The sequence below is a fragment of the Tinamus guttatus genome, unplaced genomic scaffold (assembly GCF_059628265.1).
Source record: "Tinamus guttatus ecotype Peru unplaced genomic scaffold, ASM5962826v1 Tinamus_guttatus_pri_ptg000244l, whole genome shotgun sequence".
In the NCBI taxonomy this organism is placed as follows: Eukaryota; Metazoa; Chordata; class Aves; order Tinamiformes; family Tinamidae; genus Tinamus; species Tinamus guttatus.
Window position 1 is genome coordinate 419,734 of NW_028288778.1, and position 26,417 is coordinate 446,150.

General features: G+C 55.9%; 1 protein-coding gene across 1 annotated transcript in view; it reads right to left on the minus strand.

Moving 5' to 3' along the window:
- The window catches only part of ZFHX3 (zinc finger homeobox 3), a 124,691-nt gene that overhangs the window by 51,972 nt on the left and 46,302 nt on the right, over positions 1 to 26,417 (minus strand). Inside the window, exons 3-4 of the mRNA XM_088526206.1 lie at positions 24,373 to 24,869; positions 7,874 to 8,105 (exon numbers count right to left, since the gene is read on the minus strand). Of these exons, the coding sequence (XP_088382332.1) occupies positions 7,874 to 8,105; positions 24,373 to 24,869 (729 nt within the window). The remainder of the gene's footprint in view (positions 1 to 7,873; positions 8,106 to 24,372; positions 24,870 to 26,417) is intronic.

Consider the following 26,417-nt stretch of genomic DNA (forward strand, 5'->3'; position numbering starts at 1 on the left):
CCTGCAGCACCTTCCCGGCTTTACTGATTCACCGCAAAGGGGAGAGCCCTTCTGCCTTGGATTTAACCTGCCCGCTCCAAGCACTGATGTCCTGACGGAAAATTGTACAAGCAAAGGCTCCCAGTCCAAAACTGAAGGGAAAGAGGGAAAAAAAGGACAGAGACGCAGAAAGTGCAGCTGACACTGGCAGCTGAGCTTTTGGTGGCCACACTTGGTCCCGAGGACAGGACTGCAGGAGGAGGGACACAACTCCTGGTTCCAAAGCTGGTCTGGATGCAGGGAAGCCCCTGTCCAACAACCTGGGTGCAGCCTGGCCCCAGAGTTTGTTTTCAGGGGGCGAAAAAGGGAGAGCAGGACATGGACCACGAGCCTCTCAGGCTTCCACAGCATCTGCTGGCGTTTTTCCCTCCAGCTTTCTGCAAGTGGCAAAGGCTTTAGGATGCAGCTGAGCAAGAAAAGCGCTCTGGAACAAGTCAGCCGTCAGAGCTTCCTCTCTTGCTGCTTAATGAAAGCCATGAGCTGCCAGTGACAAGTGTCTGCTGGAGCCAGCCGCGGAGCTGATGGGATTCCTGCCACGTTCCCGCCGCCGGGCTGCCTCCCCAGCCCGCTCCCCAGCCGCTTCCTTCCCGCCAGGCGCCTCCCATTAGGGAGTTTCATTAAGCGAATGCTCGGGGGCTTTGTGTCTATTGCTGTAACCCCCCGTCCTCCTCTCATGCTTTACCAGGGGCGCATGAAAAAAAGTCACGATAAACTTTAATAAAAACAAAATTAAAATGATTAAACCTTTCATATCCTTTAGAGATTATCTATGCACTGCTGGTTGGTCAAAACAGAGCTAGGGCACAACCGCTTTTTTTGCTTTAAACTCAAAACCAAACCAAAGAAATAAATAACAAAGGAAATCTGCCTCTGCCAGATATTAAAGAGGAACAAACTTGATCCCCGTGTTTAAGACGCTGGACCTCAGCAGCCCTGTGATGTCCTGCATGCCCAAGGACAGAACGATGCCGCTGAGGCTGCAATAATCCCCGAAACGCGTGCGCGTGCGGCAAGGGGCACGAACAGGGAGCGGATACGGATTAGGCTGGAGAATAAATACGAGGACAGAGAAGTCCCTCTGCGTTTCCAAACAGTTCTTTGAAGTGCATGGTTCTACCTTCTCATCTTTAAACCTTCAAAATGAGCTCATTATCTAGAACAACTGTCTTCCGTAGCTGTAAGAAACGTATTTTCTATATTCTGATAATCATTAAAGCAAAATGACAACGAAGCAGAACCGAGTTTCCACCTGCCTCTCTGCCCAGCCTTAAAGGAGACACTTTGGAGCCTGCTCAGCTTGCGATCTCATCCTCTAAGGAGACCCAATACAGAAACATCCTGACTCCCACGATGACTTTGTTGGAAAGGTAGAAAGTTCCTTAAGCCGTTCAATCCGCAAAAACACGCCGACAGAATTCCAAGGTTCATTAAAACAACACAGGCAGGAGCAACAAGCGGTCCTATTTTAAATGAACACACATGAAATGAAGTCTTGGAAAACAAGACGCTAATCCTGCACGTGGGGGTAGTTGGTGGGGTTGGCACAGAGATCAGAAATGCTGCAGCCAAGGGGAATTGCCAGCTTAATCAGCTTAACGTACACATTGCCCAGAGCTGTTTTCCTCTTTGTTGCTATTTCACGTATGTCACTGCCCCGGGGGTGAACGCTCCTCTGGAGGGGACAGCGGCTCCTCTTGCCCCCTGTGCTCCAAGGACGGGTTTCCCGCCCGGGCAGCAGAGCTCCTGCACGTCCCCGTGGCAGGGGACACGCGTGCAGAGAGCCGGGGCGCGCGGGCACCCAGACCCCTCGCTGGCCTCAGCCCAAGCACCTGCCAAGACCGGGCTGCCGCAACCCGCACGGAGAGCTGCTGCCAGCACTGACGTAAACGCAAACAAACGAGCAGGATACACGATGCGCATGAACGCGGGCTGAGCTGTGCCTGCCCTCGGGAGCGCACAGAAAGCGCACGGGGAAAAGACCCTGTGGGGTTTGGGTTGAGCGAGCGGTGAGGAGCCCGAGAGGAGCTACGGGCGCTGGGCAGCGCCTGCTGCTCGTGCGCGGGAGGCCGGAGCGGCGCGGGCTGGCGGAGCAACAGCCGCGTCCGTGGAGCGGGAGCCCGGGAACGGCGAGGGCAGCGCGCGGAGGGGCCGGCCGCGGCGCTCAGGGAAGCGGCCTGGTTTGGAGGAGCAGGGTGACCGGCGGCAGCGCGGGGCCGCTCGCCCAGGCGGAGGGACGGCGGGCACCGGGCGAGCTGCACCGCGGGCGCCGCGGCTCCTGCCGCCGCGTGCGGAGCTTCACGCCAGCTCCCTCCCCACGCATGTCGGCTCCGCGGGGGCTCCAGCCCCGCGACGGCGGCCACGCGCGCGGGGACAGGCCACACACAGACAGGCCCATCTCGGCTCACCAGCAGGCCCGGAGCTTCGCACGCTCAGCTGCGTGCACGCTGCACGATTAAACCTCTCGCGGGCACTACACAAGTAACCTGCCTTGGGAAAGCGTTAATTGCTGTGTGCCACTGTGTCCCCGGGAAAAGCAGGGAGAGCCTTATAAAACCCAACTGACTATTCCACCTTGGAGCCCTCCACTACCTCCATCTGATGTAGGAGAGCAACATGTGTCTTCCCTCCGCTATTAGCAATGACCACGTTTCTTTTAATTGAGACCAAATGCAGGGCATTAGATCTTAATAAATTTGAGCTATCCCAAGCAGGGAGAAATTTCCTTCTGCATTACCCAGTTCCATTTAGAAAATCTGCAAGTTTCAGTGGAAGTACAGCGCCTGCAATCATGTAAAATCCACTCCTTTGGAGTGTGTCTTATCCCTGTTGTAATAAATTACATGAATAATTACTCCCCACGCTGGGTGACTGTGAATGAGAAACGTCTTGCACGGTCACCACTCCACGCTGGGAGGGCAACAGGACGGTTCCCCTCACAGAAGCCCCTTCCCCTCTGCTCACTTGTCCCACTTGTCCCTTTCAGACGGGGCTGATCACGGCTGCACGGTCCAAGCCACGGAGCAGAGGGAGAGCTCGGAGACAACGCGGAGAGCAGGGGCTCGGCCTCGGGGACGGTAACACGTCCTGCGGGGCGCCAGGTCACCACCTAAACTGACCAGCGCGGCTCACGTCAAGTCCCCCTTCTGCTACGCGGGACTCTGTGCAGGAGAAACCTCTTGGTGCTGCAACCCCATCCTGAGCGCTTGGCGGCCAGGTCTGCTCTGCATCACGCGGAACCGGCTCCCGTTCCCACCTGCTGTCACCTCTCTCCTAAGGGCCTCTGCGTTCCCGCTGCGGCTGCACAACTGCTTTGCGAAGGAGGAGCGTGAGCGCAGCGTTGTGCGTGGCCTGGAGCTAGCACAGAGGTGCAAGCACCACACGAGCACCCAGCCGCCTGCAGCCACCACAGCAAACCGAGACAAGCTTGGTAACTACTGCTCTAAACCACACGGGCTTTCTCATCTGGTGGAGCGCGAGCGATCCCTCAGGTTTGTTTACACACTTGGTTTCATTAAAGATTCACGTCTTGGTTTCAGCCTGCAGCGTGGAGCCCTCCAGAGCGCCCAGCGCTGAAGCAGGAGCAGCACGTGGACGGGCAGCACCTGCTCGGGGAGGGCCAACAGGGGCCGCGCGGGGGTCCCTCCTGCCACGCGCGGGACGGCAGCAGCTTCCGCACGGTCACCAGGACGAGCCCGGCACCAACCCGAATAACAGCGCCCAGGTGGAGCGGAGCCAGGCGGCGGCAGCGGCTGCCCCGCTGCCCGCGGAGCCGCACGATGCCGGCAAGGCCGCGGGCAGCAACGGCGCGTTCCAGCCTCCTCCTGCGCCAGCAAGGCTCCTTGGAGCGCGCCGGGCCGCCGAGCGGCCCCTTCCAGGGGGCTGCCCCTGGCCAGCACGTGTGAGGTCGAACAACGACCGTGCGCGAGGCCGAACAACGACCACGCGTGAGGCCGAACAACGACCGTGCGCGAGGACGGAACAACGACCGTGTGCGAGACCGAACAACGACCGTGTGCGAGGACGGAACAACGACCGTGCGAGAGGACGGAACAACGACCGTGCGCGAGACCGAACAACGACCGTGTGCGAGGACGGAACAACGACCGTGCGCGGGGCCGAACAACGACCATGCGCGAGACCGAACAACGACCATGCGCGAGGCCGAAAAACGACCGTGCGCGAGGACGGAACAACAACCGTGCGCGAGGACGGAACAACGACCGTGCGCGGGGCCGAACAACGACCATGCGCGAGACCGAACAACGACCGTGCGAGAGGACGGAACAACGACCGTGCGCGAGACCGAACAACGACCGTGTGCGAGGACGGAACAACGACCGTGCGAGAGGACGGAACAACGACCGCGCGCGAGGCCGAACAACGACCGTGCGAGAGGACGGAACAACGACCGTGCGCGAGGCCGAAAAACGACCGTGCGCGAGGACGGAACAACGACCGTGCGCGAGGCCGAACAACGACCGTGCGCGAGGACGGAACAACGACCGTGCGCGAGGCCGAACAACGACCGTGCGCGAGGAGGGAACAACGACCGTGCGCGGGGCCAAACAACGACCGTGCGCGAGGCCGAACAACGACCATGCGCAGGGCAGGCGGCTGCGGCTCCGCAGAGACCAGCAGGGCCGCCGACACGGAGGGCGCCCGGCCGCGGGACGGGCCGCGGCAGCTCCGCACAACCTGCCCGCGTGGCTCAGCACACCCCAGGGACACGGCAGCCCCCACGGGCAGGGATCTGCAGCAGGGAAATCTAAAGCCTCACTGAACAGAGGATACTCCTTTCACTCACTTGTAACTTTCCTACATGTGCCCACAGTAAAGATACTGTGAAGCTGTGTGAAATAGGCTATGCGAGTTTCTCAGCATTTCCCAGTAACTATGATATGACTTTTCCACCGGTAATCCCATTCCTCCTGCAATGGTCTCCAGCTCACCTTTAAAGACTTTAAAATCTGATTTTTTGGGGCTAACTTGCTACATTTCTTTTTTTTTTTTTTAACTATTCTCAGAAGTCATGTAGATGATGTGGTAGCAGATTACGTGCACACTGTGGTACTCAAATTAAAGCAGCCTTGAAAATCGCTACCTTGAAAATGGAGAAGAGCAGGAGGCTCCTTCGCTCACGCTGCGGTTTCTGCCCCGGCTCCCAGAGCAGCGACGTCCTCCCGGGCCAGCCAGGCAGCGCGGCGGAGTCTCCAGCGACCCGGCACTGCGCCCTGCGCTGAACTCCGTGGGAAACCCGCGCTTCCCTTCAAACGTGTCAGGGAAATCAGGGGTCATGTGGGAACAGGGTCCAAATGGAACTCCTGCTCCAGCTCCCCTCCTGCCTCAGTTCCACCTGGCCCATCCGGATGGGACCCCGCTCCGGCGAGCCCGGCCGTGAAGCGCTGCCCCCTGAGCACCTTCTGCTCCGGACCCGCCGGCTGCTCCCGGCGGCCGCTGTGTGAACGAGGAGCTGGGCCGGGCGCCCGCGCACAGGGCACGGGCCAAACCGCCCCGCTCCCTCCACGGCGGGAGGGCTGCGGAGCCGCACGGGCAGGGCCGGGCCGGCAGGTGGAGGGGGAAACCGACCAACCGCGGGCAGCGCCTGCCCGAAGAGGAGCCGGCTCCGCACCCCGCGTGACGGGACGGGACGGGGCGGCCGCGCGCTGGACAGGAGCCCGGGCCGCAGCGGGACGGGGAACCGCTCCCAACGACACGGACACAACTTGCTGCAGGTTCTTCTATTTTTTTTTTGTTTGTTTCTCTCATTACCTAATGAGTCATAAGTGCATCCATCCCTACATCTTGAGAACCCTTTGCTATTTATTTATTTTTGCTAACCCCTCATCATTAAAAATCAATTAGCTTATGGGTAACATAATAGAGGAGCTTCTGCAGGAGGGGCTGACATCTGCAGTGGCAGCAGCCCAGATCCTGCAGCAGGGACGAGGGAGGCAAGGCCCGCACTGAAGCCCTATTCTTTCCCATCAACAAAACAGCTGAGTGTCCAGCCTGGGCCCACCTCCCTGTCTGCTGCGTAATTAGCACACTTCCCAGAGCAAGCAGAAAAGTTTAATTGTCTTTAATTATCCAGCTCCAGAAGATTGGTTCTCTTGCCTGATGTCCATATAATTTCCCTGCCAATGACTTCATCCCTTTACTGGAAGTGGAGTGTAGCTTCCAAAGCGCTTTTCCATAAAAGACACAAAAGTTTCAGTGAAGGCTGTGCTGCTGGCACAAGAGCGGAGACAAAGGTCCTTGTGTCTACAAGGCTGTTGCTTAGACTGCTGCATGTGTTTTCTAAGGGGTGGGAGGGAATGAGTTGCAACTAATGTGCAATCAAGAACCATCACAATTACAAATGTAAATGAACAGGCAATTGGCACTGACCTTTGCAGATTGTTAGAGGACTAATTAAGGTGTGATCAGACACTCTTCCAGCAGATTGAGATGCATCTACACAAGCAAATATCTACAACAGCACCCCACAGCCAGCAATGCTTTCCTACATGCTTGCACACACCAACAAGTAAGGGCACACCGTCAAAAACCCTTCGGTCCTGGCTGAGCCGGTTCCAGTGCCCTCCACCTCCACTGAGAAGTTCTGCAGAACGTAGAGGGGCAGGACATGCTGGGAGGACTAACGGGACCCCAGAAAGATGAGTGAGAGCAAAACAGGATTCACTTTGTGGGGGGGAAAGGGGTTATTTGTAAGGAAAAATAGTTTAAAATTTTATTTTTTTCAAAAAAATATATTTTTTTGAACAAAATACATATTTTAATTTTTTTTTAATTAAATCCATCCGCGGCCTCGTGCACGCCGCCACCAAACCGGCTGGACAGCGACGCTTTGTAACGCTGGGAGTTAAACACCAGAGGGAAAAGGGGAGCAACAACCCGGCCGCGCTCCCGCAGCCCCGGCGCACTGCGCCTCCTCGGCCTGGAATAACTTTTAAAGTCAGAAATCCCAGGTCAAAGTGACCTACAAAAGAGATGGCGGTTTTCTTTTGTTTGCTTTTGTTTGCTTTCCCCCTCTTTTGCCTTCTAAAGAGTCATATTTTTATTTTTTTTTAACCTTTAAGATAAAATATAAGAGCATTTTTAGCCCCTTGCTTGCTCTCTGGGCCAGTTACTTTGCAGTCCACAAGCCCAGTGGGAATTATTTCAAGCCATTTGAAAGAGGGGATTATTTTTGAACTCAGATTTCCTTTCAGGCATTTGTCAAGAGTTCTAGTTAAAAAGCTAACTACAATTTTTTAAATGGTCAACAAATCCTTTTCTTTCTCTACTACTCTACATTCTCAGTATTCATGATGTTGCAATCCTGGCAGAGGGACGGGGGAAAGATTTCCAAGGTGAAAGACAAAAATGAACAGATTTTCAAGATTGTTTTGTTCATCAAAAAAGGACACAGATGATTTCTAGTTTCTCCTCATCGCACTTACGAGCGGTCACAAAACCCACACCAACCAACACGTCTTTCCAAAACTGGAAGGTTTTTTACAGGAGAGCTTCATGGAGAAGCAGAACGGCCGTAAGAGCCGCTGTCCCCCTGGGACAAGGTGGCCTCCACGGCGCGCGTTCATTGCCACCACGACCTTGCAGAAAGGGTAGCCGATGCCCTCAGACTCCGTTGGGCCTCCAAGCTCACACCTCAATCGTGTTCCTCCTCCAAAGGCTGGATTCAAACCGTCCACGCAACAGCACCGCTCACTGCTCCCACCAGCCTGCCCGGCAGCCTCTCCTCCTCCCCTCCAAGCAGGACCTCACCTCATTTTCTCCCACAATAAAAACCTCCGGAACCCAACGCTACGCGTGTAAGAGACACGCTACTCACCAGCATCAGCAGCGGGACACTTCCGGATGGTGAAGATCTGTCCCAAGTCTTCCTCTTCCTCAGGGAGGCCCTTCTGGAGGCGCTGCAGCTTACGCAGGCTCTCGCTCCGCTGGTGTTTCATGGAGCGCACGTGCTGGATCAGGTTCAGCTTGGCCTTGGTGGAGTAGTTACAGAGGACACAGTGATAATAGCAGCTTTCACCCTCAACCCCGCTCTCATGATGCTGAAGGTGCTGCGAAGAACAAAGTAGACACACATGAATTTCCTGTATCATCTTCAATCTTTCTGGGTTAGCCCACTGCAAATTGCTAAAAGTCACCAGGAAATTTTGTTTAAAAATAAAAGGCATTTTGAAGGAAAAACAGTAAGATCAAGCCTCTTTTTATTTTCAAGTTAGCATGCACTTTTCTGTCTAGAAAGTAAGAAAATCACAGCACATACCAAAACCAGTGCAGAAAATACAATCAAGATAGGCAAGATCATCATCTTCAGTGAAAGAAAAGACCACTTCCAACATTAACAGCTGTTCGTGACCTATGCATTGCTCATTCTTCCGTATCAAGCTTCTCCAGCCTCATGTCAAAGATACTAAATTTCATAAAATCTCATTGAAAATTAAGAAGAATTGAAGAAAAGCAACCCTAGAACACAGCCAGCACATTAGATCAAGAGGTCCTGGGCACTGCTCATGGGAGCAGAGCAGCTGAGCGCGTCCCCTTCAGTGCCCAGCTCCTCGGCAGTCGGTTTTATTCCCTTGGAACTGGAAGGAAGCAGCAGGCTGTTCTGGAAGACGGTAGCGACAGGGCTCCAAACTGAGATGCAGAGCTAGGCAGGCAGCTGGAGAGCACGGCCAGATATCGGAACGGGGAGAAACCCAGGCGCCCGTGAAGCAGCGCTCTGAGCCAAGGGGTCAGACCTGGAGCATCTGAGGAAACCCACCGACCGCCTGGCACGAGGCCAACGTCCCCAGGGACATTTGTGTCAGGGTCCCAAAGAGAAGGCAATTATTTCTTAAAACCACAGGGAAGAATTTGCTTGCAGCTCTGTTGGGAGTCACTGCTCAGCTGCTCTCCGTTTAATTTGGGTGGCACCAGGACCGTTCCCTTAGATTGCACAGGAACATTCCTGATTCCCACAGCAAAGACTCAGCACAAGTTGAAGAAAAACAGATACCAAAACCGAAGTCAAATGACACAGGAGATTCTGTAGTGAGGACATTTGGTTTTTCACCACATACCCATGCTAGAGCTAAGCAATAATCCATGTCAACCTCAAGACCTCTCTTTCATCTTCTGTGTCATCTCCTGAAGCTCTCTGCATCAGTCCGTCCAAGGCACATAAGGAGGGTGGTTTGGACACTCGGGGTCTGTCAATCAAATATTTTCTAGTGCTGCCAGGACCTTCTGATATAAATTCTTACGTGAATTATCTCAGTTACAGCTAAGAGAAGATTAAAGACACATCTTACCCGGCTCTGTGTGCTTAGCTAACATGGAAAAAGGAGATCCCTCTGAGTGCAGGAATGATTAAAAATAGGATAGGAGCCGATGCTGAGGCTTCTGATTGGAAGAGTAAGGGAAGAAAATAAATGTATTCTAGATCTGGCTAATTAGACTAGCCTCTTTGGGGATCACAATGTATTTAATTAAATTCACTCTAATATTTGAAGAATCCACCAGGGCACTAATCCCACCGGTGACCTCAAAAGATTTTTTGCTGTTTTTTCTCATAAGAACCTTTTCTTCCTATTTCTATTGTTTGCATGCACTACCCTGTTCCACAACCAGAAAAGGAAAAAAAAAGGCCTAAAACATAAAAAGCTTAAGGCTGCTAAGGCAGATGCCAAAGCCTGCGACTGGCTTGCACAGCCCAGCTCAACCGGCCTTCCCGTGCCCTCTTTCGATGGGATTTCTCCAGAAAAATCTGCCCCACTGTCCCCTGTCTTTCTGCATTTTGAGGCTATTGCCCAGGGGTCTCAACTACGAGCGTTTTCCTTGAAGTGCTAAGAATTTGTCCACATCAGACGAAACACAGATCCAAAATATTAGACTAGACCCTCATTAAAAGAGAAATCAACCTGCAAATCAAAGGAACACGTTGCTGCTCGGAAGAGCAACCAACTTCTGTCAGGGCCCATCGATTTCTGCAGGTCTGAGGGAGGCGTCCGCTCCCCTCCCCGCAGCAAGAGGAAACTTCCAACATCTGGTTCTTCACGCATGGCATGCGAAATATTGATCCGGGTTAGTCAAAGCCCCACTTCAAATCACAAACAGACAGGAGATGGTCCTGATGGAAGCCAGGAGGCTCCCAGGGAGGCTTCCCGGGACGCGGCGCTCTGGGGACGGCGCGAGGAGCGCGGCGCCCACCGCGCGCTGCCCCGCACAACCCGCTCCCCGCGGCCGCGCAGCAGCCACCAAGCAAACCCCCATTTCCAGCTATTTCGCCACCTCACTCCAGAAACAGCCACTTTGCTTCTGCCTCTTCCAGAAACCCCCTCGGTGAGAGCGTCAGGAGCCTCACGCCGTCGGCCTGTCATCGCTCACACCACCGCGAGTTGTTTCCTTCTAATAAATAACAGCACGACAAACGCTCCGCGCGCACGGCTCCGGAGAGCTCGTCTCTGAAGCCAGCTCAGGGATGACGTTACGCCCTCGTCCTCCTTCCCTCCCGCTCCATCCTTCACATGCCCCTGAACTTTGCTTTTTTTGCTGTCTCTTCTCCCCGTGCACAGCGTTGTTGGGCCGTCGCAGGCAGCCATGGAGCAGCTGGGTTATTCTGCAGCTGTATTATTCTGCAGCAATAATAACGCAGTAACAACTGCAGGCAGCCCTTCTCCTTCCCATGCCAGGTATTCAGACTGCAAGTTCCTTCTAGATGAGGTTGTTTTAACCAGAACTAGGGATTCCTGCTGAATACTACTGCATGTGGTTCTGCAGGTAATACTCACCATTTAATCTAGTTGCCTTTCTTTTACATATTTTACTTTGGATTTAAAAAGAAACTGTATCTATGTCCACTTGAGAACTCTTCTGTACTGAGTTTATTGTGAAAAGAGCCTGATTCCTATGGTAGCACTAACAGATGATGCATCTTCCAGCACAGCTGCCAGAAGGGACGTCGTTTCTTTTTTCCAAAACCTATTTGCTATTTTTAGCGGGTCAGAAACTGTTCTGGGGGATATCCAATGTATCTGAAGCATAACCCTGGTTCACTGGGGAGATGAAACAATCGCTTTGAATTATCTCGTCCTTTTAATGTTTATTATTCATTAGAAGCAAACCACACAATTTCTGTGCAGCCTTAGCCTCACCTCGGGCCCTGCTTCCCCTTCTGAGGACCCCGAATCTGTTGAAGAGCCCCTGGTCTGGCAACGGTGGCAACCTCAGCAGCCTGGTCTGCAAGCTGCGAGGTCCAACCTCAGAACTAGCCTATGGCACGAAAAACAGCCACGGGCTGAAACTCCAGGCAGAGGAAGTTATCTTCCACGAACTCTAGGCAGCAAATAGAGAAGCAAACAAAACAAAAAAAGAAATTTCTTCTTAGCAGAATCACCAGCCTCAGCAGTGACTCGGATTTTAAATCGCTGAAATCTGTACAGGAGCACTAAGTAGGACAAGGGAAGCACTCACAGCACCTGTGTTTATACCAGTGCCCTTTTCGCTCACCCTCTCTGATAACTCGCTAATGCGCACACGGCCGCATGGATAATTGATAGAGAGTCTGCAGAAATCCCTTTCAAACCACTTTCCGTGTCACTGTTTCCAGCTGGCTCTTGCTTTACAGCACAGTCCCTCTGCAGGACCGCAGGCCGCGAGCTACCAAGAGCTGCTGTAAGAAACCACTCAAGTTTTTCAGCCTTGAACATCTTTGGAGAAACCTGTGCTAGTGATGAGATAGCATCTTTCCTACACGCAACACTCCTGATGAACGACACATGTTCTGTTAAAATAGGTGAAATCAACGGTGAATTTAAGCAGCTGACAGCTGTGGCTCAGGGGGACGGGGCCAAAGCGCGCCCGGGAGCCGGGTGGTCGCGGAGGCGGCGCAGGGGCCCCCGCGCTGCGGAGCTGCCGCGCTCCTCCCGCGAGCGCCTCCGCGGAGCCGGCCGAGCCTGGAGCTGGGCGAGCCTGGAGCTGGGCGAGCCTGGAGCTGGGCGAGTGCGGTGCTGGCCGAGCCTGGAGCTGGGCGAGCCTGGAGCTGGGCGAGCGCGGTGCCGGCCGAGCACGGTGCCAGCCGAGCCTGGAGCCGGCTGAGCGCGGTCCCGGCCGAGCCTCGGTGCCGGCTGAGCCTGGAGCTGGGCGAGCGCGGTGCCGGCTGTGCGGACGGGAGGTGCGGGAGGACGGGAGCCGCGCGGAGCCCCCCAGGCTGTGCCCCGCGGCCGCGCGCAGGAAGGGCGCCCGGGAGAGCTCGTCCTCGGAACGAGGGCAGCCGTGGGTGCTGAGCAATGCTGATAAAAACTGCATTTCGTGGCCACAACTGTGCTGAGGACGATGCACTTCAGGAGAGAGCCCAGGGCGCCCCGGAGTTCGAGGAGGCTCCGCGCCGCTGCGGGAAGGGAGCAGGCCCAGCAGCAGATCTCAGGAACCTCCCCAGCACCCCTGGCCCCCTGCTCTGATCTGCTGCAGCAGATAAATCACCCAGCCCGAGGAGAGAGGAATCTGAATTTTTAATGAAAGTCATGTGGAAGCAGCTGTCTGGTCCCGGTCTGTTCCAAGAGCTCCATAAAAGCCAGAGCTGGCTCATCCATCTTGCTCTCCTTTCACACCTGCAGGCCCTGCTGGAACTTCCTGGGGCCGGCGGAGGAGCCGGGAGCTGCCGGCTCCGTGCCCAGAGCGGGGCGGCTCCGGGCGCCGGCGCCGCGTCCTGCCCTCCCGTGGTGCCGGGAGCTGTTCCTGCCCCGGGCCCGCGGCAGCGCCGAGGCTGCACCGAGCGCGGGCTAACCCTGCCGGCTCCTGGCAGCCCCACCGCGCCGCCGGCCGAGGTTTGCTCAGCAGCACCCTGCCCTTGAAAACACCAACGCAGCACGACGACACGGAGACTTCTGCACAACACGTCTGTTATTCAAATCACTTTTTCCTTTCTGGTATTTATGTGTTTTCCAAAAGGCTGGAAATGTAGTGATCTCTCCAACCTAACAGGCTGGGATTCTTGCTGGAAACCTCTGAATCATGCACCAAGCGTTCAAGAACAACAGCAAAAGCCCAAGTGACAACCGCTGCCCTGCACCCTCCCTCCCGAACCGCGGCCTTGCCCGTCCCGCAGCCCTGCAGGGAGGTGACCGGGGCCCTGGCACCGCAGCGCGGGCACGGGGAGCGATGCCCGGGGCAGGGACGGGACGGGACGGCCCGCGGGGCTGGCGCCGCGCACGGCGCGGGGCTGGGGACGCGCTCGCTGGGGCTCGCCACCCCCAACGCCCTCGGGGGCTTCCCCCAAACAACCCGAAACCCACCTGGCAAACGGGGGTTGCTCCACCAGCCCTTTCAGCCTCATTAAAAGCCAAATATTGCTCAGCCTAAAGATGGAGAGCTCAGCATGGATTTTACTGAACGTTAAATCAACCAGCAAGCGTAGCCAGCAAACTCTGTGGCACTTTAACTTTAAATAATGCAATAATTATTGAATTTCCTTTTTATAACCGAAGTGCTGGAATGTAAACAATGGGGCTGTAATTGCAGGAAGGGGGGATCAATAGAGGCAATCGTTTTCAGCCATGTTAATTGTAAATACAATTGCTCCAAGATGTCAGCCTCGTTCTTCTCGCTCCCAGAATCATCCTAACGGATGACAGAGTCCAACTTTCCCATTACAGCTGTTCGTTCCTTTAAGAGGTTCTCAATCAGGTCTGATCAATCTGTCAAGATAATGCATGGAGTAAGTAAGACTCTTCCAAACACAAGCTCCCAATCAATAGCCCGGACCAGCTTAATGAGGAGGGGCCGAGGCCCAGGGGGAGGCCCCGGCCCCGGCCCCTCTCCAGGGCTAACTTCGGGCAGGGCCTCGCTGAGCCGGCCGGCTCTTAACGAGGACATTGGTTATGTGGGCGGCCAGGAGCAGCATCGCGCCAAGTCGCGGTCCCCTGGGCAGGCAGGACACAGAGGGCAGCCGAGAGCAAGAGCCGAGAAAGGTTTAACTGGTACTCACCCCCTCGCTGGCCTTTTAATTGTACAGCAGGCCTGAAAGTACTAATTAATCATGCGTTAGAAGAGATCCCAACAGGGGAAAAACTGCGCGACCACTGAGAAGACGAAGCCATCGCGAGGCCTCCAGGCGGGCACTCGAGGAGGGCCGAGCCCAGAGCAGCCCCTGGTTTGCCAGCGCATCCGCTGCGGCGGCGGGAGGCAGGGAGCGCCCGAGCGCGGCCCCGAGCGCGCGGCACCCCGGGGAGCGGCCCCGGTGCTGCTGCCCACCCAGGGGCCTGTGCCGTGCGCACGGCTGAGACGGCGCTCCGAGCGGAGAGCTCCGCAGCTGAGGACGGGGCGGAGAGGAGAGGCCTGGCGGCGCCGCCATCCTTCCGGCCATCGTGGAGCTCCCTCTGTCCCGCCGTTCCATCGCGGAACGGCGCAGACGCCAGCGCTGCTGCTCAGGAGCGGGCAGCGGGAGGGCGCGTGGCCGGTACCGGGGCGGCGGGCAGCACCGCGGGCTCCGGAGCTCCGCACGGCACCGCGGCGCGGCCTCGAGGCTGCGGGCCTTGAGCACCGCCTTCCTCCCGGCTCCCGGCGCCTCCTCCTGCTGCCTCGCGCGTCCCCGTGCAGGAGCGCTGCCGCACGAGCGCTGCCGCGCTGCTCGCCGCCCTTATCGCTGAGGAGCACGAGGGAGCAGCACTGCTTATGGACGAGAAGGTCCTATATGAATTATCACTTCAAAAGCAAAAATGACTCATGCAAAACTGCAACTAAAAGAAGAGTGTGCGTAAATGATGAATAAATGATGAACAAACTGGAGCAGCGCACTTACCAGAACTCTGCACCGAGACAGCAGAGAGCCAGAGCAGGGTTTTATTTTGGGTTTATACTTGCACTGACATTAGTTCACACAGATTTTCAGGCCGGATCAGAGCTCAGTGGCAACAAGCACGAACCCAACAAACTGCTCATGAAACGCACGCTGCGGCTGCGAGCGCGCGCTGCGGAACAGGAGCCGAGCTGCACACTGCCGCTCCCGCACGGCACCATTACAGGAGCGTGAGCATGTTTATTTTGAGAGGTTTGCCCACCAGCTGACATCTAAACTGATGACATTTTGCTTCTCACGAAAACGCAGTGCGTGTTTTCCAGGGAGGCCGTCATCTCCGGGGCCGCGCGGCAAACAGCTGCCCTTGGTTTTCAGAGCAGCGCCTGGGAAACGCTGCACGGGGCCAACAGACGAGGCCGGGCCCTCGCAGCGACACCGCGACGGAGCGCGGCAGCTCCCCCCAATCCCGGGGACACCAAGAGCCACGGGATTCAGGGATACACATCGCCCCAGGGATGGACAGGAATGGGGAAGAGCAGCTGGAACAGCGGCTGAGACAGCGGCCAAAAGGTGCCTCTGTTCTAGAGTTTTCCTTTATTAATATATTCCTTTATATATACGTTTTAAAATAACGAGTTTGGTATAAGTTCTGGAGCTGCGAACACTCAGGCAAACCTAAGCATTTTGTGGATTTGAAGCAGCACAAGTTAATTTAATTAATAACAAGGGCTGGGGGGCCTGAAAAGGCAACAGAATAAAACCCCGTTGCCATATGGTAATTATAGGGCTGCTGAGCGATGGGAAAAGGCTTCCTATAGGACCGAGGTGCCGCGGGGCTGCCCGCGCCGGGGCTGATCCCCGCGGCGGCTCCACGCGCGTTGAGCGCTGCAGGACGCGGCCGCGCTCCGCACGCAGCGGGTGCCGCGATGCCAACGCCGGCTCGGAGTTAGGGCGGCCGCCCGAAACCAGCCCGCCCTGGGGCTGCTTGAAGACACCAGGCTAACGCGGCAGGCGCAGGGAGGCCCCGCGGGAGGGCACGGGCACCCGGGCGGCAGCGGCCGCGGGCGCCACGAGCAGGGACCTCCCCGGGGCCGAGGGCCGGGCCGCGCTCCCCCCGCCAGCCAGCGCCGCCGCTTCCAGGGCCCTGCGGGCACCGGCACAACCGGGGCGCTGCAATAACGCTCCAAAAACCATGTGGGAAATCGAGCCAGCCACAGAAAACCACACCGAGTTCGGGTTATTTAATAAAATACTACAGACACAGATTAACTTCCCTCGCTCGGTATTTATTGTTTCATCCATCTCTAGAGAAGTTACAAGCGTTATGATGGACTGAAGATTTCCTTGTTTTCATATAGCTCCTTTATAACTTCCTACAGCAATGTACCACAGCGAATCCCAGCAGATAACCATACAATAACAACAAAAATACACCAGACAATTTTTTAATCCTCTCCATAAATCGAAGAATATCAATATCAGAGATGGATGACACCCTCCTCTCACAGCGGCCAACGAGGATGCAGTCCCCAGCAGCAGACCAAGCTCCTACCTCTCTCCGACAGCCCTGCAGGAAGCGCTGCCGCGATTCCCGCCCGGCCAGGGGACCGGCGCAGCCCCGGCGGGACGAGCGGGGCCGGCACGGCCCTGCCGCGGCTCCGGGCGCCGCGGGCCCACGCAGGCCGGGCCGGGCCCGTCCGCCCTCTCCCTGCGCCCAGGGCCGCGGCACCGCGCAGCGCCGGGCGCACCGAGACGCTGCAGGCGGCAGCGGCGTCAAGGCCGGCGGCGGCGGCGCAGCCGAGATGCTCCAAGGACACACGAGCACTGAGCTAGCGCAGGGCAGGAGGAGCGCGAAGGGGAAACATGGAACGTTGCAAAGGATCAGAGCGGGGCCTTGAAGATGGAATTAAAACTGGTAAAATGAGATCAAAACACAGGGGCCCTTCCAGCGGAGCAGCCCTCCTTCAGAGGGGCTGAGCGCAGAGCTGAGCATGGAGGGGGACACCCAAAATCACCACTCCTGATGAGATTCTTGCACTTGAGCACACTAAAAAACACTCCTAAACACTCCTAAAACAAGGAGGGCTGCCCCTCTGATCTCATGTTGTACAGGTGAGTTCATTAAACGTCCGTGAAACACACACAGAACAGAGCACCACCAAAATGCCTACGAGAAAATCAGTAATTCTTCATTCAGAGAACACTTTGGATTGTATTAGACAAAGCCCGGGGCAATGTAATGAGAGAGGAAGATAAAAAGCAACCGAATAATTACTCATACACAGAATGAGGCAAGAAACCTCCTGGAAAAATATGTATGAAAATACTTATAATTAAAAACCATCGTAATGCTGACACACAGAGGGCTGAATTAAGTCTGACATCTCTGTGTTTGAGAGGGTTGTAAGGACTTCTCTGAACGGAACGGGCACCGGCGTGACTCCGGCAGGGGCTGCTCGCTCCGCGCTGCAGCTCCGCGGCGATCCCGCTGCTCCCGGCGCCGGCCGCTGCCGCACGCGGCCGCCTGCGCGATCGGAGCGAGCCGCAAACCCCCCTGAACGCGCCAACGTGCCGCAGAGTCTTGGTGCTGACTGTGAAACCACCCGGAGCTTCCCTCAAATCAGCAGAAACGCCCCCGTGATATTCTTTTCCTTCCTCCATTGTTTTTGCTTATCGGTTTTATGATAACAGGAAAAAACACCCGGAAAACTCCCAGCAAAAGCTTTGCCAGCATAAAGGTAAGGTGCAAGGCCTTACTCAGCATTAAAACGTTAGGGGCATATGATACACTTATCCCCGAGACACACATTTGAAGTCCTGAACTGCTGAGGAGCACAGAGCTAAGCTGTCAGAATTACTCCAGCCCAAGGTGGACTCCAAAAGTTGTAAAACTTGGTCCGGGGTTAAAAGAGCAATGGGCATTTATGCATCAATCCTAGTTTTATGTCCTCAGTAGAGGACAGATTCAAGTAGGCTTTACAACAAGAGACTTCAGTTCAATCTTTCTAACTCATTCAAGAGAAATTAAACTAAGGCGACACAGCCAGCAAGCACTCATACATGGAGCTTCCCAGACAAGAAGGTTTCTTTTTTAAGAAAAGCCAAAGCAAAATCCAGTGCTCAGAAACTGAAGCTAAAGAAACGAAGACAAGAAGCACTATGTATTTCTGGAACAAGGTCAGCAGTTAACTCTTCAAGCAAAAGGATGCAGCAAATTCAACCTTGGGGTTTTCTAATATGAGATTCTGTAACCAAAAACAGAAGTTTGAGACTTAATGCAGAAAGTACAAGGTGGGATATACCATGGCTTCCCGAAGGTCCCACTGCAACAGACCCCTCATTTCAAAACGAAGCAAAAATCTATAGGCAAGGAAAGAAAGAAAGTGTACGATCAAGACATTTAAGTGGAGATGTTTCCTGGAGAAGCGACCATCACGTTGTCACGTAGCCCATGGCTCGCGCATTTGGGCGCTTGCATGACCGAAGGGCCGAGGAGCCATCCCAGGGCCCGAGCGCGACCCTCCGGCCTCCCCGCGCGGGCGGCACTCGGCTTCCTCCCGCCCCGCCGCAAACCAGCCCGCGGCCGCGTGAACTTCCCACCCGCAGACATGGTGGCGGTTCCGCTCACGCTAGCGTCACGCGGGGGCCGCCTTAGCGCCCGCTGCCCACGCACGGGCCGCTGCTGCGCGTCCTGCGGCCCCGAGGAACGCACGGCGGGAGCGGGAGGCAGAAACACGCACGAGTGCGAAAAAAGCCGTGAGGATGGCTTTTTACCTGCATAAACCACAGCCAATAAACGTTCTGTAAATGCCAGCTAATGCTGCCCCTCAGAGAGCACTGGGAAGGGACCGCGCGGGCTCCAGAGCCCTCGGCGCAGACTGGCTGGCTGTGTATAAACACTAACACCTCATTCTCTCTTCTACCTCATTAACTGAAACACATTAAAACGAGTGTGCACTGGGAACGGAAAATGAGACTGTTAAACCAAGCTGATATAATCCTCGTCAGCTGGGGGAAACGCGAGCACATCCATTACGCTGAACCAAGCGTGCCGAGCGCGATCCAGCAGCAACGCGAGAGCCCAAGGAGGCCGCGCTCCCGGAACGGCGCCGTTCCGCCTCCGCGCTGTCCCCGCGCCCGCCCTGCGCCATCCCCTCTGCTGCCGGCTCCGGCACCGCTTCCCAGGGCAGGAGCGGGGCCCAGCCGGCGCTCCGGGCGCATCCCGGTGCGCGGAGCGACACGGAGGCGGCCCCTGCGCGTGGCAGCAGGGGACACGCGAGCGGCCACCCCGCAGGGGCCGGGGACCAAACGTGGCCAGAGGGCGAAGCCGGAGAGTCTCGCCAAGAGGCGGCCAAAAGCGCGGTGCGGCGGCCACCCCTCGTCAGCGCAGGGGGCATCGCCGCTGCCGGCCCTGCTGGCCCCAGCTGGCTCCGAGGGAACGCGGCTCCGGAGCAGCGGGACGCGGCAGCAGGGCCGGTTCCGTCCCGGCGGGACCGCAGCGGAGAGGCTCCCAGCCCCAGGCTGTCCCCTGTCCCGGACGGGGGCTCCTCTCCCTCCGTCTCTGCCGAACTTCCACGGTTTCCCAGCAGGAATGCGAACAGCCGCTCCAGCACTTGTAGTGGCTCTTTCAGATTCTGGAGCGAAACACGAGCATGAAGCAGCTCCTCCCCAGCGCAGACCGTCCCGGGAAGGCCGGACCCAACTCCCGGGCACGCTGCCTCGACGGGAGCCGTCCGGAGCCGGGGAGACGCGCCGGGCCCCGGAGCCGCGGCCCGAGCCGGCTGCTCCGCCAGCGTGATGTGTGCAGCAGAATCACAGAGAAACAGGCATTTAAAGTGACATCTGTTGGATTAATTAGCTGTGTAATTAGCCTCCCCTCTGTGGAGACGGGCTTTGTTACCGCTGCCTGCAACTTCCCCAGGTGATTTTCTCTACAGCCATCGCTCGGAGCCGTCGCAGCTTGGAGCGGCTCCCACGTGTGCGGAGGGAGGCCAGAACGAGGCCGGGGGCAGCACAGGGACACGGAGGATGGGGCCAGGGGACTAACACGGCGCAAAGCGGTGAGGGGCACCAGGCCACACGCACGGCCTCGCTCGGCAGCGGGGAGCCAGGGCCCGGGGCCACCTGCGGCCCAAGGAAACCCTCTCCCCGCAGCAGAGGGAAGATGAGGGCGACACATCCACTTGTGGTGCCCGGGCGAAAGTGACCCCCCAGGCGAAGCACAAGGCAACGCCAGCGCCAGCCCCATGGGCGCCTGCACGAGCGCTCCCTGCGCGTGGGTCCCGACCGCCGTCCGCGTCCAGACCGCCCGTCCTGCGGCCCGCGGCAAGGGGAAGGGCTCCCGGCGTGCCGAAGGGAAGGCGCAGCGCGGACACAGGCTGTACAGCAGCAGGAAAACCAGCTGCCGACACGGCACCGCGGCGCAGGGCGGCGCTCTGCGCGCCCGGGGCCTCCGCGCGCCGCCGCGCAGGCCTCGGCAGAGCCGCCCTAGAGACAACCCTCACCAAAGAGCTGCAATAAGGTGCACTAGATCTTGTCCAACCATACCCTAAGGCACAACTTTCAGGGAACTCGTTGCACAAGTATAACTTACTGCCTAATTTGAATTGCAAAACTGGATTGCATGCAATATATTGCAAAGCCAGAGTTTTTAGGACTGGCAGATAAGATAAAAATGCATTATATATACTTATATATAGTATATGCATTATTTATTGGAATTTAATCAATTTCCTATGAGATAGCAAGCCTACAACCTCCCACGCCGCTTCCACTGTAATTTTTTGGCCTAGCTGTGCCTGCTCTGAAATAGCTCTCTTGGCTCGGGTACCTCTGGAGAGGCCACGAGCAGGAACCCGGCGGCACCGCGAAGCCCCTGGGCCATGGGCAGCAGAGCCCAGCGCTCGCCCCGGCCCATGGAGCCCTTCCCGCTCCCCAGCTCGTCCTTCATTAGGGGCTTATTCAAGACCAGAAGATGGCAGATGTGAATTAAAGGTTTTGGTGAGCAGGTTTAGAGCAATGCTGCAGGGAGACGTTTAAATGGATCTTCACTTGTGAAGCTCCTGGTGGAATTTTAGCTTAAAACCTTGTAGGAAATCAGTTAAAAGTCCCTTATATTCTCCAACTTAAAGAGGCTCCTGGCACAGCCCGTGTTACTCATGAGCGTAATTCAGACCTCTGATGCCGCAGCTGTAGTTCGAAGATAAACTTGCAAAAATAAACCCACAACACACAGAAGTCAGGGAGTAAATCAAAGGTTAATACAGCACTAAATCCTCTGCAGCAGCACGAGAGACTCTTTGTGCACAGCCTTACCCCAGAGCCTTAAAAGGCAGAGACGGAAGGAAGTTTTTGATAAACATCAAAACGCAGCCACGTTTGCCCCCGCGCCCGCCTCGGTGCCAGGGCTGAGCACACCGCGGCCCGCGGGAGCGGCGCCCGCCGCTGCAAGCGCCGCAGGGCTGCGGGACCGGGCGCCGCGCTGCGCCCGTCCGCGCTCCGTGTGTGCACTGCGCCCGTCCGCGCTCCGCGTCTGCTCCGCTCGCAAAGCCGAGCCCTCCTCCTCCTCCTCCTCCCGAGCAGATCGGACTCGGAACCGAGCGGCGCTCCCGCACGGAGAGGACGTGCAGCCTCGGCACACGGATGGTCTCAGTCTCTATCCCTACAGCTGATTTCTGGTGGGGAGAAAAGAAAAATCCTTGTTGGGGGTGGGAAAGTAGATTTCGAATCAAAGCATCTCTGGTTTGGTGCATTGCCCTGGCACTCAGCAGCAGGCAGACTCACACGCAGTGTCTGCGCTGCAGTAGCTGTGCATTTGTTCACCATGAATAAATCATGTAAGGAACTATACATCTCTGGATATCAGAGTGGTGATGCATAAACAACACTCGAGCAGCTCCGAGGGAAACAAACACCCCAGGGGACGAGGGGAGCAGAGCAGAACTTCCCTGCCACACCGGGCTCTGCACCGGCCCCTCCTGGGCTGCCCAAGCCCCGTGCGGGACGGAGCGGCTCCCGACAGACCCCTGTGCCCAGCCAGGGAACTGTTCTGGGAATACCTGCTGCTCTGGAGGCACCCGAGACTATGGCAAAATGCTGAATTTTTTTTTTTTTTGTAAAAAACATGAGCTATTGAGATGTGCAGGACAATGGTGGCAGTGGCGCCGAAGGCTCTCCTCCTCTTCCTCCTGAGGAGGAGGCTCAACGCTTCCTCAGACTAGGGGCTAGCAGCGTTTCCGGGTTACATTTTTGGCAGCAATAGCACTGACAGAAGTGGCTCTTGGGCAACGCAAGCAGCCAATAATGTGTGATTTAAGAGGAAAATGGCAAAAAAGCAGAATAAGGAGGATTGTGTGTGATAAGCCCAGTGTGCGCTCTCACCCAGCAGCATCTGGAGAGGATTTTCTCCAGCAGGCAGGGAAGAACTCGATTACATCCAGTTAACTGTGCTCTAAACTGATTATGCATGTGCCAGGCTAATGGATTACATTAGCAAGAGGAAAAATAACATCCAATCAATCTCAATTTACTGCAGACCACACCAAGCCCGAGAGAAGAGCAGCCATTCCGCGAACCACCCCTGCTGCCGCCGCGTCCCCGCGGCCACGGACAGGGCCAGGGCCCTGCGCGCCCTCCGACGACACGGGCTCGGAGCGGCGGCCTGGGCGCAGCGCTCCCGTCCCTGAGCCCGCGCCGCGGGACGCGGCCGGCGTGGCGCGACGCGCTCGCAGCAACGGCCCCGCGCGGCGCAGCGAGGGCGGCCGTCGCGGCCGCTCGCCAGCGGCTCAGTGAGCACGTGCGCCGCGCAGCAGCCCTCCCTGCGCGCAAACACCCGCTGTGCCCCACGCCTCACCCCGTTGGCACACCAGCACCAACAACCTGGGGGCTGCCCAGGCCGCTGGGCACCGAGAGGTGCCCACGGCTCCTCCCTGCCCGTCCAAGGAAAGCGTTCCAGGAATCTTCAGTACATGCATCTACATTCCCAACCTGACTCTGCAGTTTTCTTTTCTTTCTTTCCCTCCCCGCTATTTGTTTGAGTGGCAGGAGGAGATTTCTAGTGCCCTAATTGCTCTTTTCCCAGCAGAGATCAGTGACTGAAGGGTCTGGATCAAGAATCAGGAAATCCTGGCCGTGTACGTTTAAAGGACAACAGCAGTGCTACAGCTCACACAAGGCCTTTCCGGTAACTCGTCTGCACCCAAGCTGCCTCCATGGACAACCAGGTGCCTCCAAGGCCCAGAGCCGTGCTCCAAACCATCCCTTCGATCCTGCTCCTGGTTCCCTACTTTACTCAGTAATTTTACCCTCTAACATCTCTGTGTGTCTCTGTGTGGGGGGCCAGAGCGCAGTTCAATGTCAAGTTTTACAATCCTATTACATACAGAAAGCATTCAGAGAACTAGCCAGGAACAACAAAATACAGTCTGTGCATACGGATCTATGTATATCTGTATCTAAATACATATATATATATATATATATATATAAAAATCACATTTGGGGAAAAGAGAAAAAATCTATAAAAAACATAAAAAAGGAAAAACAAAAACGAGGACAGAAAAAACATAAGAATTGAAAGAGAAGGAGAAGACAAGGAGCGGGGCAGGCGTGTGAACGGGAGTGATGCGGCTGCTCAGATTTATGGCAATCCGTACCTGATTGTTCATACTAAAGCCATTATGGGATGATTAGAGAAAAAGGTGAAGCTTTAAGTCCAGTGAAAATCAATAGAAACGTCTGGAGCAATTCTGCTGCACGAGTGAAAGGACTATTTACCGTATCCGGAGCCCCGCTTGGGTTACAGCCCACAGCGCTCAGGCTGGGGAGGGGAAGAGGACGGGCAAGGAGAGAAAAAATAGGGCAGGAAAAAAGTGGTGGTTATAAAGCAGATGCAGAAGAACAAGAAGAAAAAGAGGAAAGAGAAAACAAGATGGAGCCACAGGCCAAAGCCAAGGGCGCTTCAAACGCCATCTGCATCGACAAGGGCACGGCAAGCAGGCTTCTCCGCAGCCTCCTCTCTCCTCCAGCCCTGAGTCTGCTGGATCCCAGCATCAGCACCACGGAGCTTAAAAACACGGAACCAGCAGCCCTCTCCCTGCGATCCACCCCGATCCCACGCCGGGACCGACACTTCTCCGGGGTTACCGGCTGGTTGCTCTGCAGAACCCGCCGCGATGCTGAACGACCGACCCAGCACCAGTGAGTGCTGTGGCAAATGCTATATTGGGTGACACCTTCAGCAGTATCTGCTGAATTTTCATGTGTAAAAGTACCACTGAAACACACATGCGGTGCTGTAAGACACAAGCACAGCCGAAAAGCCACTTACAATGGGAACAGAGACTTGCTGGGCTGTCACTTTAAAAGAACCTAGTTCCTAGCAGGACGCAAACTGGAGAGCTACGCGATGCAAATAGCACTGGGTCCCACTCGAGAGATCTGAGGGCAGCTCTTCTCCAAAGGATCCCAATCCATCGCACTTGAAAATGGATTTTTCTTTGTCCCAACATTTGGGCCCTGAAGAAAGGTTAAGTAAACCTGACCCTTACCTTATAGAGCTTGAGGCTGGCCTCGTGCCTCGAGTTCACGGTGTGCAGGCGCAGCTTCTCCAGGCTGTTGGTGTAGTAGTCGCAAGCATTGCATTTCAGGTGCACAGGATTCCCAATGGCCACACACTTCAGCCTCCACTCGTTGGCCTTGCCGCCCTCCTTGATATGCGCGACCAGCTGGTATTTCTGCACGTGCTTGTCCGTCTTGCAGTGGAGCTGGAAGTTTGCCTTGAGCTGCGTGTTGTAGCGGCACAGCTTGCACTGGTAGGAGTCCCCCATCACCGCCTTCCACTCGTCTTCGGGGAGGCTCCGCTCCACGTTCATGTGCAGACCCAGCATGTCCAGGTTGTCCGTTGTGAACTTGTTGCACACCGCGCACTGGAAGAGCTTCAGCGACGGGTCGTTTGTCTGCGTGAAACTCTCGCCCAGGTTCATGAGCTCCTCGGACACCAGCTGTCCGCCCCCTAACCGCATGTCCAGGGGGATCTCTCCACCCACTGCGCCAAGGAAAAAGGGGAGAAAAATCATCAGAAAAGCTGAACTTTTATATGTCTGGAGAAGAGAAGCAGGGCGCAGGACACAAGCTAAGACCCACCAAAGCTGCAGCAGGAGCCCCGCAGCCCCTTCCCTTGCTCCTCTGTGCTGCTGGCTGCTGTCACGTGCAAAGGACAAGGCAAGAGCAGCCAGCGGGCACTGCGCACCCAGCAGGAAAGGAGCGCGGCAGCCCTTGCTACGCACCCGCTCCACGCCAAGCTCTGCCAAGGCGGCAGCCGCCAGCCCATGGCCACGCAGACTGGCAGGGGAGCCCACGTCCTGCACAGCTGCAGGGGAGGAAACCCCCAGCGCAGCCCCGAGCCCCCGAAACCAGGTCAGGAGACCCTGCTGAGACTCTGCTTTGTCTCACCAGCCCCGAGAAGCAGGAAACGTCACTTCATGCAGCACCTGAGCTCGGTCCCTGATCCCCAAAACCAGCGATGCTGGCCATAAACCCAAGCGATACAAGTACTGCAGTTAGCTTACTGGGCTGCAATCAGAAGCAGAGAAGAGTGCAGAAAAAGGCAGGTACAAAAGCCTGTCCGAAGCGTCTGTCCTGCAGCCTTAGGCCCTGTCTCTTGCCCCAGAGCAGCAGGAGCCCTGCCAGGTCGGGTTGGCGGGTGCGCTGCCCAGCGCGTTGGGGATGGCCGCGGGACCCGACTTCACCATCCGCTCCTCAAACCAAGAGCCAAACCGTGCGCTTGCAGCAAACGAGTACAGCAAGCTCCCATTTACATCAGAATACTTTGAAGATGGGGACAGAGAGACTTTCTCTAATATTAACTTCTTGGGCCAAAGCACAGAGACCAACCGCAGGCCTCTCCCTCGGATCACCTTGCTCCCCCTTTCCATTCCGGAGACATTTACACACCTCCTGCAGCTTTTGGGTATTATACCTCGATCTTACGTCACAGCTTGGCTTAAAAGCTTATTTTATCAAAGCAACCTTCAGGTCAACAGCTACCCAGTCAATCGAAAACAGATTTTTATTTTCTTAACTTTTACTTTCCTACATTTCCATCTGTTCTCTGGGGAGGAGCCAACACTGGGAACACTTGCATCTTCTATTCAAACCTAGTTTTGGACTGAAGTGTAAAAATATGAAAGACCTGCTTCACCTCTAGCAGTTTAATAATGAGCACATATAGAAATCTGCATCTATATATATAAAAGACACAAATGTACAAGCAAATACCATGACAGATGACTAAAAACGGGGAGTCTAGAAGTTAAGACATGCTCATGCAGAGCAAAGCCACTCCGATAGGATAAATCTTTGAGTCTAATAAGCTGAGCCTGTGTCAAGTGCTTATTGACATGGGAAGGGCCTCCCTCCGCGATCCTTAGCTCAAGATTTGTAACCATCAAGAGCACAGGGTAAAAATCGCTCTGTGCTCACACCCATTCGAGGCTTTGCCATGCACTTTAAGGAGACTTCAGTTAAAATATTCCCCAACTCCCTGTTTCTGAATAAGAGGGAGAGGGGGCTATGAACTCCCCAAGGGACAACC